The sequence below is a fragment of the Bemisia tabaci genome, chromosome 1 (assembly GCF_918797505.1).
Source record: "Bemisia tabaci chromosome 1, PGI_BMITA_v3".
NCBI lineage: Eukaryota > Metazoa > Arthropoda > Insecta > Hemiptera > Aleyrodidae > Bemisia > Bemisia tabaci.
Genome location: NC_092793.1, coordinates 64874848 through 64891304, shown reverse-complemented (window position 1 = coordinate 64891304; position 16457 = coordinate 64874848). Strand labels below are relative to the sequence as shown.

The following is a 16457-nucleotide window of genomic DNA, read 5'->3' as shown; positions in this document are numbered from 1 at the left end:
TACAAGAAAAATGTAAAATTTTCAGTTTAAAGTGCCTAAGATTTTTCCACGAAAAATGCAATTTGTGCGGGAGAGCCTGGCAACATTGAAAAGTAGTTACGTTTTTCCATGAGGGAAATGACGTTTTGTAGTGCTCCAGGAGATACAACTACTCGACGAAAGACGTTTCGCACGATCAATTTTGTCTAAAGAGGGGGTTGGCTTTTGGTGACGCCTTGTCAACAGATTTTTTATGGAAACGGTGACTGTTAGGAAACTGTCGGAAGAATAATTATCCGTCAAGATTGCTGCTCTAAAGGAGAGAGCACGAGCCCCTGTCTCGTAGTTTCAGCAGCGTGCTCATAAAAGTGTTGACAGTTAATAATAAAGTTGTTTACTGAGTTTTGCTTCCAATTTTACCATCCAATAATAATTAGGCTTCAATAATTAGGCTAGGCAATGCAAACTACTCAGGAGCAGTGATATAGTTGCCGAATACCTACAGTTGTGTCTGTCCACTGTCTGTTCAGTTTTCTTGCGGTAGTCGCACAACCCACAACAGTATAGTCAGTGTCCGTCCTATGCCAAGTTGGTATCTAACCTTGATCAGACATTCAGACAATGTGAGTGTTGGAGGCAGCAACAGTTAGTCTATTAGCGTTAATTTCTTTTTGACTTAATGACGGTTCAGTTAGATTTTGGATAGGTGCGAGGCCGCTGTTTCCTTCAATGGTTGATATTCATGATTTCAGTTAATGATCAATCCCATTAATCGGACCGTGCAGTCGTGCATTGCGACTCTAAAACCCAATTGTATTGTACTTTTATTGTATTGTAATTTAAGGTTCGGTATGGCAAAATAATTACCGCAGCTTTCCTCTGCATGTCATTTTTTGTAAGATACACGTTTTTTTGTTTTTGTTTTTAAACCAAGTCAATATTTCTCTTAATTATCCCTAGTAGCAGAATTACAGAAGGAAAAGATAAATATTATGTACGAAAGTTAATTTTTTTTAAATAATACATGCATACAAAAGTGTTAAAAGTGAACATTTTTATGTAACCATTATATAAAAAAATGTTATAATTTTCGTGAGCTTTTCGCGAACATACTAAAAATTTTTCTAATTCGCGAAAAGCTCACGAAAATGATGACCTATTTTTTTATATAATCGTTACATAAAAATGTTCACTTCTAACACTTTCGTATGCATGCGTTATATAAAAAAATAAAAAATGTGTGTATAAAAAAAATTACGTTATCTAGCTTTTATCATTTTTCATATATTACGGTCAGGTCTGAAGTTTGATTTTTTTATAAAAGCGTTACACGTTTTTTATATAACAATCATTTAGATAACAGATATGTTTTTTTTATACTTTCTTTAGAAAAACAAAAATTTGTTCTGCTACTAGGGATTACATCAGCTTTCGAAAAGCTCTCAATCCAGAGAGAAAAAGTTAAGTTGTCAACCAAATTTGCTCTAGCAATGTTTTAAATGTTCGGTTTGCTGAGCCGAACCTCAAGAAATCGGTTTGACAGAGAGACAAATTCGATCATGTAATCCGATCCGAAAATTTGATAGCGCAAATGGAGCAAAACACTGTTCCACATCAACCAAACTTTCTTAGATATGCCGGATTCGGCGTTATTTCAACGCAGGATCAAACTATATCGAAGATGAGCGCCCAACTTTTTGCTTAGAGATCGTTTGAACGCTGAACCCGTAAGCCGCGACTTCAATAGAGAAGCTCATTCTTGAAATATATCCTATCGACAAAAATTGTGGATCCTCCTCTCCTTTTACTCACCACGACCTGCAGTGCACACGAGTTTTTTGACGCTTGGGCCTTTCCGAAAATGAATGGTTCAATAGATGCTAATCGACCTAGATTTTGTCGCGCGGCGGCGCCGCGCCGTGGCGCATGGCGTTCCCGGTGGCGGTACTACCCGGCTGGAGCCCAGCGTTCAGGAGCCGAATCAGAGACGCGCACAATCCCGAAATACTCATATTAGCTACCGATTTAAAGATGCATAATGCGCTTGCCAGGTGGTCCGGGTCGGGCGCACCCTTTCCCACGCGTTGGCCTCCATGTTGATCCACACCATCGAACCGATCAAGTTTCAGAAAGTTCGGCCCATTAACCCACCTCGCTTGTCTTTCGCGCGCAATCCCTGCCCTCCGCCGCTTTATTAGGCTCCCGCACTACAAATATAAAAGAACTTTCAATAAACATTCAATAAGTTCTGTCTTTTCACCCGTTTGTTAAGCAACGTCTCCTCTTCCCTTAGCGCTTAGACCCACGGCATGCGGCATGTAGATAGTTAGCGGATGTTCAATTGGACACAGCGGGGCGTGCTACTCATTTTCTCCGTTTCTCTTCTCGCCCGCTCTTCTTCGCACTCACCACGCGGTATCACCCCCTTCATTTTCTACTCTAATTAATGTATAAATGCTCGGAAATCGTTTAATAATGCTATTTGTTCTTCTCCTTTGTGGATTTAGAATGCAAATTAGTATTTTTAAGGGACTATCATTCTGAGAGCTATAACTTTGAACTCAATACCCGAAGATCACTGAATGTGGAATGATTGTTTCAGTAGTCCACTCTACCTTCTTTGACTAAGGTCTGTTAAATTTTTATTCAGATTTCCACTTTTTAAGATACATTTCTGTCACGCTCAGTCACTTCCGGTCGAGTTTAGAGTACCTTTATAGACAGAGTATGGCCATTCGTATCTTTTTACTACAGGAAAACTGTTCCGCTTTTTGATTGGTCGACGAGTTTTTAGGCTTCATGATGCTCTTACGGCCGTAAATAAACAAACAAGATGGCGACTCACCGTAACATCGATAAGAGGCTAAATTTGACAAAAATTTCAATTATACGGCAGTAACAATTTAAACTAGCATATCTACGAATAACACACGAAAAAAACACGAAAACATTGTTAAATCGCCTTTCACCTTTATCACAGGAGGATGTAAGATGTGCATAACCTCAATCTTGCTTGCTGATAAGGGCCATCTTGTTTGTTTATTTACGGCCGTAAGAACATCGTGTCAGCCTATTTTCACGCGTCCAATGAAAAACCGGAACAGAAATGGCCATACTCTGTCTATAAAGGTACTCTAGTCGAGTTTCCCGGCGGGCTTTATTGTGTTCCGTCAAACTCCAAAAATGTTGGATTCGGAGAGAACTACTTATCGTATACAGGGTTGTCCAAAAGTCACTGACCTCCCCTGTAACTTTTTTCAAAATTGAGAAAGAAGTTTGAAACTTTGGCAACGTTCCTCGGTCTAAAGTAGCGACTTTTTGGTCCCCCCCCCGAAATTTTGGGGGGCGGCCCCCTCTAAGAGGAGCGGGGGCTTACTTTTTTTTCAAATGGCAACTCCCCCCCTTTGTGATATCTCATTCGAAAGATAATAAAGAAAGAAAATTTTTGGCGCAAACCGCAGGTCAAAATGTTGATTTTTGACAAAATGGCGGCCGGTCAAAGTTCAAAATGGCAGAAATCTGACATCTCCGTTGTTTATTGACAGATTGCCGTTTAACTCGGAATCCTAGGGTTTTTCGAGACGAGAAAAACGATTCTGGCATTGGTTTTCCAGAAAAGTCGGTCCTTTTCAAAATGGCGGCTGTCAAAATGGCGGCCTCGAGCGGGAAGTGGATATTTAGGCTGCATCATATCGTTGGATTTGCATGAAACTTGGTATCTGGGGGTATTTCGGCAGGAGAAGAACGAAGCTTTCATTGGATATCTGAAATTTTGACAAATTCCAAAATGGCGGGAAATCAGTTTTACGGCTCTTTACCGATGGATTTGCATGAAATTCGATATCCTAGCGGTTTTTGGCTGGTTAAACAGGAATCTTTCATTAGATTCTTGAAATATCAAATAATTTCATGCTAATCCATCAGTAAACAGCCGTAACACTGATTCCCTTTTCCCACCGCCATTTTGAAATTTGTCAAAATTTCAGATATCCAATGAAAGATTCGTTCTTCTCGTGCCGAAATACCCCCAGATACAAAGTTTCATGCAAATCCAACGATATGCAGCCTAAATATCCACTTCCCGCTCGAGGCCGCCATTTTGACCGCCGCCATTTTGAAAAGGACAGACTTTTCTGGAAAACCAATGCCGAAATCGTTTTTCTCATCCCGAAAAACCCTAGAATTCCGAGTTTCACACCAATCCGTCAATAAACAACGGAGATGCCAAATTTCCGCCATTTTGAACTTTGACCGGCCGCCATTTTGTCAAAAATGAACATTTTGACTTGCGGTTTGCGCCAATAATTTTCTTTTTTTATTATCTTTCGAATGAGGTATCACAAAGGGGGGGTTGCCATTTGAAAAAAAAAGTTAGCCCCCGCCCCACTTAAGGGGGGCCGCCCCCAAAATTTTGGGGGGACCAAAAAGTTGCTACCTTAGACCGAGGAACATTCCCAAAGTTTCAAATTCTATCTCAATTTGGAAAAAAGTTACAGGGGTGGTCAGTGACTTTTGGATAACCCTGTAGAATAAAAATGAAAAGAAGTTTAGGTTCAGCTTCATTTAACCTCAAGATTTTCAACCGGAAATGGTGGCTCGAATATCTTGATTATTTTGAACATTGATATCATAAGTTTACAGATCAGAAAAATATCGGAATGAATGTCGTCACTTGAAAAGTTCATCTCTCGGCAGCTCTTCATCCGAAGAAAAGAAGACTACCCACCAATGTCAACTTGTTATAATAGGTAATACTTGAAGAAATGTTACTCTGGAATAAATGTGCGTGTGTTATGCCTGTTTAACCGCCTGTTACAGCCGCTTAGTTTATAAATGGCACGATCAAACCTCGCGATTTGCCTCTTATCGCAGGGTTTTAACCTGTAAATCTATATTATACAGCTACAAGCAAAATCTTGGAAGCACTATTTCTGACGAACTGCCGGACCGATAAGGATGATCTTTACATATATGTCATCTGTAGTAGATGTAGATGTGCAAAAAATTATGAAACCCCGAACATTTAATGTTGTAGAGCTTTTAAACCTCATATCACTTAAGTCCAATGTTAATAGCGTGAGAGATATGTCGTTTCCGCTAGAAACGTCAAGGTGCGGGATTCTACCTGAGTCAGTCGAGTAAATAAGAGAACAATGGAAAAGCTTGTGTAGCAGGGCTCCTCATTCCGAGAGTTGAGGAACGGTGCATCGCTCAGGGTTCAAGGTTCAAGGTCCGAGGTATAAGGTTTAACTCAATTTTTCCTGCATTCTTCCGGCTTCGATTTGTGGCATTGGTCAATTTACTCGATTGCTGAATTTCTATTAATATTTACAGCAGATAAACAGCAGATACAAAGTGAGAGGGCAGGCGCTGCGTCGCGTCGGGACGGACCAAATATTATTAACTCTTAACGGTCGAAATCCAGTTTTTTTTTCAATTAAGTATTTAAAAATAACATAATAAATAGAAACTCCAGTAAGTGGACTGTGAAATTATGTACATCCAGCTATTCCTCATCATTTACAAATCTGAGAGTTACGTCAAAAATGTTGAAATCGATGCAGCTCGAACACAAAATGGTGTATTAAAATAGAAGAACATTTTTGCCTGTACATATGCGTATAAGGCCCGCGAAGCGGGCTTGAGGGCGTGAGGCGCCCTCCCGGGGGTTGGGCCGCGTAGCGGTCATGGGGCAGGGCCCCCTAGTAAACCTATACATAGCCGGCCTTAGTATACTCGGCGCCGCGGGTTAAAGTTTGTCTTATGGACCGAGCCCGCGGAAATTTTTTAAAATTCAGCATGCCTGAAACGCATTTTTGCTACTATTTTTGGACGCATTTATTGGACGAATTTAGATTATTCCTATTGAAGAATTCATTTCAGATAAACTTATAATTTATAACCCCAAATTAAGTTAACTAGTATGTTGCCTTGCAATCTGGAATTCTCTGAAAAGAGTCCCCACGAGTCATTTCTGTCTAATTTCATTTCACCAGACGCATTTTTAGCCGTGCAGAAAAGATAATTATAGTTTGAACATCATCATCCCCTCAGAATCTAAGTTTGCATGCAAAAATCGCGCTATGGATGAGTGCCTCGCATGAGCCAGTCAAAAAAATTGCATGAGAAAGGAAATTGATGATGAGCTCAATTACAAATGTATAACGACTCGCGGAATAAAAAGGGCCAATTAAACAACATAGCGAAATGTGCTTAAATTGAGTAGTACATCAGTGGTAGCAGCATGCAATCATCAGACAACAACAATTTTGAAGACCGACCTGCGTCGGAGATTGTTATCAAAAACGGGTTGGCAACAAGTTAGTAAGCCACGCATCAACCCCTGACGCTCCCGCGGGGGTGGGAGAGAAAGAGGGGATGTCGACGGATCACCGAACCGAAACGAGAGGGCAGTGCGAATAATCTGACGCCACTCCCGCCATGACGCAACACGTCAAAAATATGACGGTGATAAGACTCGGGGAAAGAGAGTGGTGAAAAAAAAGGACGACGAAAAAAATGTGAAAATAAAAAACGGCATATGCTACCGATCGTCGCCCTTTTGTGGAGTTGCCGTGGACATTCAATTGAGAGTGGTTGATTGACGATTAAATGCCTCAACCCCTATAAACCCTTATACGTTTTGCACCGCTTCCGAGTCTCCGTGCAATGCAAGTCCTCATTGTTGTCAACTTTTGACTCGACTTTCATTTAGATTTCCTTTTTCAGGTTTTTTACGCAGCACAAGTTTCAAATAAAAGTCCACTATGATGTAGAACGCAACCCATAGCTTCACTATTTCTATTTGAATGCTTAAAAAAGAACAAATGAAGCAGGTTTCATACTAAACGGTGAGAAAAATTGATCAGTAATGTTTTACTTCGTACGTTTCCCTTGGCTTAATTATTAAATATCATTAACACTGGTAAACATTTTTTTTTTTTTTTTTTTTAATTTGCCTCCTAACTATTAGCTGATTCTGGGTGGAACTTTCCACCCATATAACACTGTACTATACTTATCCGGTTGTTTTGCGTCGGAAAAGAGGGGATAACATTGTTTCTCAGAATACAAGTGCAGTGACTGTTCGTACCACTCAATCTTCCCGCCCGGCAATGGTTCGTTGCCGCACGTTGTAGCAACGTCGCAAACAATCGAGTAACGTTCCTGGCTAACGTTGTCACAACGTTGGGAAAACGTTACTTTTGTCCGCGGAGCGCAACGTTTTGAGGTAACGTTGTCGCAACGTTTCGAGATAACGTTGTCGCAACACTGCTAAAAAGTTGCGATAACGTACACTGAAAAAAAATTTCGATGATTTATTTTAGGCGCACTCCACATTTTTACTCTTGGAATTCAATGCGGACTGCAGAGAAGTGTTTCTTAGGCACCCGAAATTCACCAAAGTCCGAAAGTAGCCGCGCTCCGCCCGGGTTCCCAAGCGGGCTCCCATCGAAGTACTAACTACGCGCGACGTTGTTGCTGACCTTCGGGGATCGCCCGTGTGTCGCTGCCACACAGCCACGGACGCTCGCATGAGGAAATTCGGTTATTTAACATTAATAAGCATCCCCAGATCTGGTTCAATAATAGAAAGCAATGATATTCTTGCATTTCTGTGTATAACTCTACAACGAAGGATACTTAAAATAATATTAGGAAGATCCAATTTTTGAAAGAAAGGAGTACCTATGAAAAAAAATTAAAAAAGAATTGAATAGATGTATTCATTTTATATAAATAAAAGTATTATTATTTTAATTGTTTATTATATTGTTTTCTAATTATTTATATTTATTAATTTATTTTTTATTTTTAAATTATTTTATTTTTTATTTTTCTTATATATAAGTCGCTTTACAGCACTTCCTCGCGCTCTACGACTCCTAACCTCCACTGCTCTCTTTCAAACCACAAATCTTGAAAATGATCCAGAATGTGAAGTGTTTTTTCTAACCGTTTTACTCAGCAGCAACTGCTGTTGAGAAAGCCAAAGGAAGTGTGTATGTAGTGTGCAGCAGGAATCAGGACTGTACTTTTAGCCGAAGGCGCTGCTCTGTTAAGTGAAATCTTTTTAGTGAGAAATAGTGTTGTACCGATAAAAATTAACTGAGTGTCACAAAATCATAAAGATACTTGACTTCAAGCATTACCTTTCATTTGATTATTAGCAAGTCTCTTTGATTCTGCGTCAGAAGTTGACTGAATCATCTTTGCTCGTGTTTTGATAAGATACTTCAAATCAAAGTCTTTCGCATTGACCTCTGCAGAAGGTATGTATCTATACTATTTCATTAATTTGCGAAAGTAAAATGTATTATAGACCGTCTCAGATAGGAAGAGCGCTGGAAAATCAGAATAATTTGCACTATGTAGAAGCAATGTATCGCTCGTTCCATTGATACCCGACTAATCGCCGAGCCAACCCCGCACCGTACAGAGGGTTGGTTATGAGCTCCGCGGCGCGTCGGCGTCTTACGCCGGGAATCCGCTCCTGAGCCCCGGGGAAAACCACCGCGCTGAGGCCTCGAGCATCGCGTTAGTTCCCGTGCACCCTATCTAGCTTTTTATTAGTGGATGGTAATCACTAATAAACAAATAATTAAAAGACTTTATTGAATTTGCAGTTAAGCGTATGAAAAAACCGCTATTCCTCCATATTTCGTAGCTCCTGAGTCCTAAGACGTAAAGGCATACCTCAATTTTCACGTAAGGCCTGTCGTCCATGTAGCTTCATGCTTTTCGGAGCTCACGTAAAAATGGAGATGAGACCTTTGGTCAAAGGAGCGACGATTAATGGCAATAATCAGGGATTTAAATCGCCTATTACGGTCTAAAGATGCGAAGGGAGTATGCGTTGCCTCGAGGTGGCTTGTGTCCCTCTGTGCGACGCATCTGGGAGGCGACTAGATGACAGGTAATAAGGGTTGAGGTACCTCCAACCAGCCAAATGGTGCTAATTATTCTGATTTTCCAGCGCTCTTCCTATCTGGGACAGACTTATATGTATATTGATTGGAGAAAATCATCTGTTGAGAAACAACAGAAAGGGGAACACCTGAAATTTCAGTGTAAAAGTGTCCCCTCCGATTTGCAGCACATCATCAGCGTAAACGAAAACGATTTGATAACAGAGCAATAAAACGCTTTTACAAAGTTTGCGCAACACATTAGAACAACATTGTTTAACAACGTTTAAACTAAAGTTTTTTAAAGTGTTTTTGCAACGTTTTTAATAACGTTGTAAGAACGTTTTAAATAAATGTCGACTTAAAACTTTTTCACAACAATTTAAAAAACGTTGCAACTAAACGTTTTTCGAAACATTTTTAAAAACGTTGCGGCAACGAACTCGCAACCATCCTTGCCGGGCGGGTTTGCCGCTGATCTTTGTTTTTCTCCATCGTGCACTGATTTTCCGGAAAATTGATTTTTCTCTGAAGAAGCTCGATTTTTACGGAAGGTAGGAGGCAAATTTTCCCGTGTTGACCAATGTAATTTAAGGAATTGTGTAAAACTCGTAATGTTGTATTCTATAAAAAATAAAATATATAAGTAATTCAGGCATCAGGCAACATGTAGAGTTTGAGTTGATCACGACTCCAGTGAAAATCCAGGCCTGATGTACCTATAGCGATTGAACAATTTTACCTGTGGAAATTGGTATTCGATAACAGGGATTAGAACGCCTTGTCTCCACGGGACATTTCACAGGATTTTACCGAAGTTTAAATCGTAGGAATGAAACTTCTGGAATTTTTTCCCGTTAAAAAACACAACAAAATTTCATCTTCTTCTTTTGAAGTCATTCCTGGTATTCCACAAGGGCTCTTAGTTGGTACTGTGATTAGTATTGACTAACTCAATATTGTTCCCAATTTCGCAAGTGCGATTTTCCCCTGGGACAAATCTCATGAAACGTCCCGTGGAGACAAGGCCATCTGTGAAGTTAAATTCGTAATGATGTCCATTTATCTTTCCGGTGAAACTTTAATACGTATTGCCACTCTCAAATCATACACCAAGGGATTTCCTTGAGTTCGCCCGCAGACTGGGAAAGCAAGGACTCAGATTATTCTTACGGCGTCAATGTCAATCTTTTTATGAGAGGAGTTCAGACCTTATCATATCGTTTATTCTCTGGGCCACAGAGTTTGGGCGCAGAATGCTCAGCGTTACTGGTCGAGGGAAGAGAAAAGGAAAATGTCCGGTTGACACTCCGCGTTTTGAGTATTTCTCCGGTGTCAGGGACACAAGGGAGCGGATCCTATGCTTTTTCCGGCAGATGAAACACAAAGTATGAAAGTTTTATCTAAAAGTTGAGTTCCTTGCACGGCGACGTGGTGACGTGACGTCAACGTGAATCCGCTCGTGCCCGCATCCAGTCACGGTCGTCGCGCTGCGTGCTCTTGCTCTCGCGCGCGCTCTGGAAAACTAACTCGTCGCTTATCGTCCGACGGCGCATCAGTAGTTTCACAATTAAATATTTTTACAACTCCCGGCCATCCGTCTCTCAAGTAAGCTCCATAACAAATAACTATAGTAAATAACACGAATCTTTGGTTAACCAGTTTCACCTATGACTCGCAGTGACTGTCAAGCTTGCGGATCAATTGTGAGTCAGCTATAGCTTCCGTGCGGTGCCTTAAAAATAACAAAATTCCTTTTCACCGTAGATTTATGACCTGTTTTTGTATTTTTAAGTTGTTTTTTCATGTCTTCTTTATGCCCCTCCAATTTTTTCATGTAAATAAAATACAGAAACCTACATACCATTAGAAAGCTCTACTTCAGAGGAACATTTTAAAAAAAAGTTCATTGAAATCGGTTGAAATGCAGCGGAGTTATGCATTTTTAAAGGTTTTCACTTTTGGCAACGTCGCGCATCGGCAGCCAAAGGTGAAAAAACGGCTTGTGTTGGACACCTTACTGCTCTGTGTAATTATTTCAACGTAAATTGAACGTAAGGGACCCCTAGATCACGAATGATTCAGTGATAAGATGCATTCACATTGCGGAAAAGCGCATGTGACCAACTTTAAGCGATCATATCTCGGAAAATAAACGTTTTCCCGGGATGATCTTGTAGTCGTTAGAAAGGTGAGAATCTGAACTTTCATTTAAACTGGTTTTTGTTTAGATTCCGTCGATTCCACGATCGTGGTAAAGTAAAAACAAAATTTTTGTGTCTATCAAAAACTGCTAAAACCGCGCAAGTGCCCTTTAAAGCCGAGTAAACCCAGGAAACTATACATCAATAGGAAGCTCTATTTAAAAGGAACATTTTCAAAAAATGTTCATTGAAATCGATTGAGATGCAGCGGAAATATGCATTTTTAAAGGTTTCCACTTTAAAAAATGGCAACGTCGCAACCCGGCGCTTCTAAGCAAAACGGCGACCAGTTCTGGGCGTCTCAAAAGATACTGTATCACCCCAAGTGTTTAAAATTTGATAATGCCTTAGGCATTTTTGGCCGTTTTTTCACACACCTCGTTCAGAGGATAGGTATGTTTAAAGAAGGAAGAAAAATCAAATACAATTTTGAGCAGAAACAACGAGGAGGCCTTCCTTAGAGAAATAAAATGTGACAGGAAACTGACATCAAGGTCGTAAACCGTTGTGCGTGGTCTAGTATTTTCGCCATCGATGTGTACACACATGCTTATCCCTTGGTAAGCAAATATCATTTGAAAATATTTTCTTCTTACTATTGTCGGCGTATAAGGTCATAAAAAGTAGAGATTCTCGGGTAAATTTTGAAGTATTTATCATGGAATACATTATCACGGCTTTTAAATACACTTTGTAAGCAGGGTAGGAGGAGAGAAAGGGAACGATAGAGAGGGAGAACAGAAAAAATTCAATCAAGTCAAGCGCTATAAATGAGCAAAAAGACCTATAGAAGCACAAAAGTGTCTCCGAAACCGGCTATGACCATACCTGAAGAAGGCGCACTCAGATACACTAATTGAAAGTATAAAGAAAAAGAATAAGAAGAGGTAGGAATCAACAATAAATTTACCGATTTCTTTTAAAGCGAGCACAAAGTTCCTCGTACAGTCTTTGACATTTCATCTGCTCCAGCTCTCAACTCGAAGTGCACCTGCTACCTTCAGTAGAAAACAAGTGAAAAATAAAGAAAAAGAAAAAAACCAATAATAATGATTGAAAAAAAGGAGAAAAAAACGAGGAGGAACTTTTATTGAAATCCGCGCTGTCCTTGCTCGGCGCGTCTTCATTTTCACCCCTTTGTACACGCGAGCGAGACTCCTTCTTTTAGCAAAGGCTTGACGCCAGCACACAAACAACTTCTTATGAGGTCGTGTCTATTAACTCGGGACCCTCCAGACTTATCATATTCCTCATTGTCTTAATCGAGTCCTTTCGTCTCTAGCTCGGTGCTTGTTGCGTTCAATCTGCATAAGCACCTAATTACTCGAAACTTGACGCATTAAAATGGATTCGGATCAATTCATGCTCCCCCTTCATGCACCTTTTCGTTCCTTTTGATCGTTTTATTTTTTATTTCCTTCAAATGTATCGGCTTACTTGCAGCAGCCTGAAGGTTGAGACGCTCGGTGCAGACGGAGACAAGAGGACACAATGGAGGGGTTGAGGGCGTGCTGGGTTGAAACAACGGTAGATGCGCATTGTAACAGGCGCACGACCAGATCCGATGGATGCATCATCGCCTACGTAGGTATACCTCATCAGTCCGCCTACATTAGTTTGTTCTTTATTCAAGACATGTTATGATACTGCATCGGGTTTCAATTTCAAAACAGTAAACATGTCTGCCTTGGTGGTACTTACCCCGTTTCAGAGATTTTTCATCCGGGATAAGCCCTATGCACGACTGCAGTAACACACTCATAGGAAAAAGAGGTGGCGCACTAGAATTGAATTCTAGTGGGCTGTAAATGGAAATCATACCAAATTTCCTAATTGGATTACATTAGCAATTAGGAACCACTATATCTGGCTCTCCCATTAAAGCACATACCTGCATATGGAAACCAATGGCGTGTATGTTGTTTCTAAAATAGGCCAGAAATAGTGGTTCCTTATTGCTAAATGTAATCCAAATATGCATTGGTAATTTCAAATCAACTTTGAGTACAACTTATAACGATGTAAACCTGTATGAAATTCGTCCAAGCAGCAGAATAGTATACAGGGTGTTCCAAGAGTCCTGCTTCCCACCTCTAACTTTTGAACAGTTAGAGATAGAAAAACGAAACTTTGGGAATGTTTCTATCTCAACGGGGACCATCTTCTAGGGGGTTCAAAAGTTTTTTCCCTCCCTCAGGGGGGGGGGGGCGAGGACCCCCAACTTTTTTTTTCGAATGGTAATCCCTATCTTGTGATACATCCTTAAAAAGAACATTGAAAACTAAGAATTTTGGCATAAACCGCAGATCAATATCTTAATTTTTGACGAGTTATGATAGGTCAAAGGTCAAGTTTGACCTATTTTCAAAAAATCATAACTCCCGCTCAAATTATCGTAATAAAAAATAAAACGGGGAAATTTACCACATTGTCAGCACTTTCATGTAAAAATCACAGAAATCACTTCAAACTAATTTTAAGGGGGAGATTCGGACCCCCAAATACGTCAGTTCAAAGGTCATACGATTTTCCCGCGAAATCAGCGAAATTCCCCTAGCTTTGCCCCAACATTATCTCAGTAAGTTCAAAATCACTTCAACATTACGTTTTCACGTCCCCAAATTTCGGGAAAAGTTTAAAAAAAAACGCAATTTAAATGGTCGCACCTTAAATTTCGTTTTTTTGAACTCTTCCCGAAATTTGGGGACTTGAAAACGTAATGTTGAGCTAATTTTGAACTCACTAAGATGAAGTTGAGGCAAAGTTAGGGGAATTTGGCTCATTTTGCGGGAAAATTGTATGACCTTTGAACTGACGTATTTACGAGTCCGAACCCCCCGCTCCCCCCCCCCCCTTAAAATTGGTTTGAAGTGATTTCTGCGATTTGTATTAAAAAAATGCTTACAATGTGTTACATTTTCCCGTTTTATTTTTTTCTTTACGATAATTTGAACGGGAGTTATGATTTTTTGAAAATAGGTCAAATTCGACCTTTGACCTATTATAACTCTGTATAAAATTAAGATATTGATCTGCGGTTGGCGCCAAAATTCTTAATTTTTAGTGTTCTTTCCAATTACGTATCACAAGATAGGGGTTACCATTTGAAAAAAAGTTGGGCCCCCCGCCCCCCCCCCAAAAAAAAAAATATGGTCCCCTTTGAGATACCTAGGAACATTCCCGAAGTTTCATTTTTTTATCTCAAACCGTTCAAAAGTTAGGGGGAGGGGGAGGGGGGTACCCGCCTCTCTAGGAACGTAGAATTTAATTCACAGAACCATCCTGAAACCTATCATCATCATCATCATTAATATAAACTTCGAAGAATTCTGCCTTTTTCTATTTCACTCGAGGGGAAGTGTCCCCTCCCGGACTCTCTTCCCCACCCGGTGACTGACGCTGCGCTGTGCTGAACGGTTCAGCCTGAACCTTTCCCCTACGTCTGACCGTTCCCCACTCCTCTGTCAATCGAACCATATGCCACCGCTTACGTATTGTCGCTCGCCCACCCAGGTACCTAGCGGCCAGCGGTCAGTTGATGATAAATCTCGCTCATGCTCCTATGCGGCTACGCATTGATTACGCCAGCTAATTACTTTCTAATAATTAGAATTTCTTCGATAATAGTTTTCTTTATTTATTCGATAATAGTTTTCTTTATTTATTCGACTGTATTTTTTTCTCTGTTCTACTGTGATTTCCTTGGTTCTCTACTGTGTTTTTCCTAAATCTCTGAGTCAGAAATCTGAAGCACTTCGGTATGCACCGAGTACTTCAGATGTGTGACCTGGAATCTTCGGTATATACCGAACTACTTCAATTGTCTGACCCGAACTTCGGCAGATGGACCTTAACTTTTCGGATGCGTGATCCGAAAACTTCAGAGATCCATATGATCTCAGCTTCGGGTTCCATGCACAAATTTTTTTCTCCGTGTTTCCTTTTAGGGGACGCAACTAAAATTTCAGTAAATTTTTTTCAGAAAAGTAAAGAAAAAAAAAAAGAAAAAAAGTGGCTACCGATGGTTCCTCACCTTCACGTGGTGTTGGCTGTTTTTACTAAGTGGGAACCGTCCATTTTAAAATATAGTCTATTTCTTGCCCTGCCATTATTATTCTACAAGTTAATTGTGGAGTGAGAATTTCATAATGTTTTCTATGAAATCTTCAAAATATAGTGATAAAAAATTTGCAACTACTACAAAATCGGCTCGCGAAGCGAGCCGAATGTCACTCGCGTAGCGAGTGACCGGGGGTCCAGGGGGCGTAGCTCCCGGCTAGGCGTGACGGGCGCGCGAAGCGCGCCCAGAACGGCTAGTATAATATATTCGTGAATTAGGCAGGATGGATCATACTGTTGACAAATATTTAAATTGATCAGCATGATCAGTACCGTGTTGTTACCATGCTGGTATCGTATTGATAGTTTGAAAAATAGATACCAACTTTACATGAACTCTTTATCATAACGGTAAAAAAGTCCAAATTGATATCAACATGTTACCATATTTACGCAATATTGTTGGCACTAATTTTTTTATTATGTTGATAACATACCGGGACTTATCATATTTGATAGCATGGTACCATGTTGGTTTTTTACCCCAAGTTGATACCATGTTGACATCATATTGATACCAACATGGGCGTTTGGTCTCAACATGTTACCAACATGGTCATTTTTAGCAAGGCTACCGAATCAACACAGCCTCAATTCACCCAATCATTTCTACCGGTGTAGGAGAACCCTCTAAAGTCAACTCTGCGATGTTTCATGTTTAACGTAACCACCTTACATTAATTTTGCTTTCCGATGTTCCTAACTTTAGCATCATTTAGTGCGCTGGGCATAGTAACTATACAAAATGAAATAGTAGTTCCTCCAGTCAAAATTTTTCCCCCTATCATCATTGACGGAAGTCAAGAGAATGGACGGATACGGATTTTGACACTCGTGAAACGGGTTGAAATATAAGAGAAATATGGGCATTGAGGAGCGTGAAACCACCAACAAAGATCCCGTTGCTAATCCGACACCCAATTAATACGGCGCTACGACTTGCGCACGCTGCGCTGCCGCGGCGTCCGCCAAACAATGAATGTCAATATTGCAAAGCGGATGATTGCCTTCATAAAATATCTGGCTTTCAATAGGGATCTAATTATTAATAATGCGTCGATAATAGCCTCACTACCGGTATGCATGTTTAACGGTGGACGAATTTATTACACAGCTAGGGCCCCGATTTGAGCGGACCATCCCGGCTGGTAGGGGCTCGAGAATCTTTCCATCAAATTTGGAAGTTGCCACGTTGCCAAATTTTCCTAGATAAAATGTTTATTTTTGAAAAAAAACTCATGAATAA

General features: G+C 40.3%; 1 protein-coding gene and 1 long non-coding RNA gene across 4 annotated transcripts in view; one reads left to right on the top strand and one right to left on the bottom strand.

Moving 5' to 3' along the window:
- The window catches only part of LOC109034612 (uncharacterized), a 135955-nt gene that overhangs the window by 97513 nt on the left and 21985 nt on the right, over positions 1-16457 (bottom strand). Inside the window, exon 1 of one of the 2 annotated variants that reach the window (XM_072305398.1) lies at positions 12003-12511. The exons of the other annotated variant lie outside the window; for it this stretch is intronic. Within the exon in view, the coding sequence (XP_072161499.1) occupies positions 12003-12055 (53 nt within the window). The 5' untranslated portion in view covers positions 12056-12511. Of the gene's footprint in view, positions 1-12002; positions 12512-16457 lie in introns of those variants that run through there. 2 annotated transcript variants of the gene reach the window in all.
- LOC109034613 (uncharacterized) overlaps positions 1-16457 on the top strand; it is a 29215-nt gene that overhangs the window by 10873 nt on the left and 1885 nt on the right. Inside the window, exons 3-4 of one of the 2 annotated variants that reach the window (XR_002009159.2) lie at positions 6709-6830; positions 12536-12676. This is a non-coding gene — a long non-coding RNA (uncharacterized lncRNA). Of the gene's footprint in view, positions 1-6708; positions 6831-12535; positions 12793-16457 lie in introns of those variants that run through there. The other variant, XR_002009158.2, reaches the window with a different exon arrangement.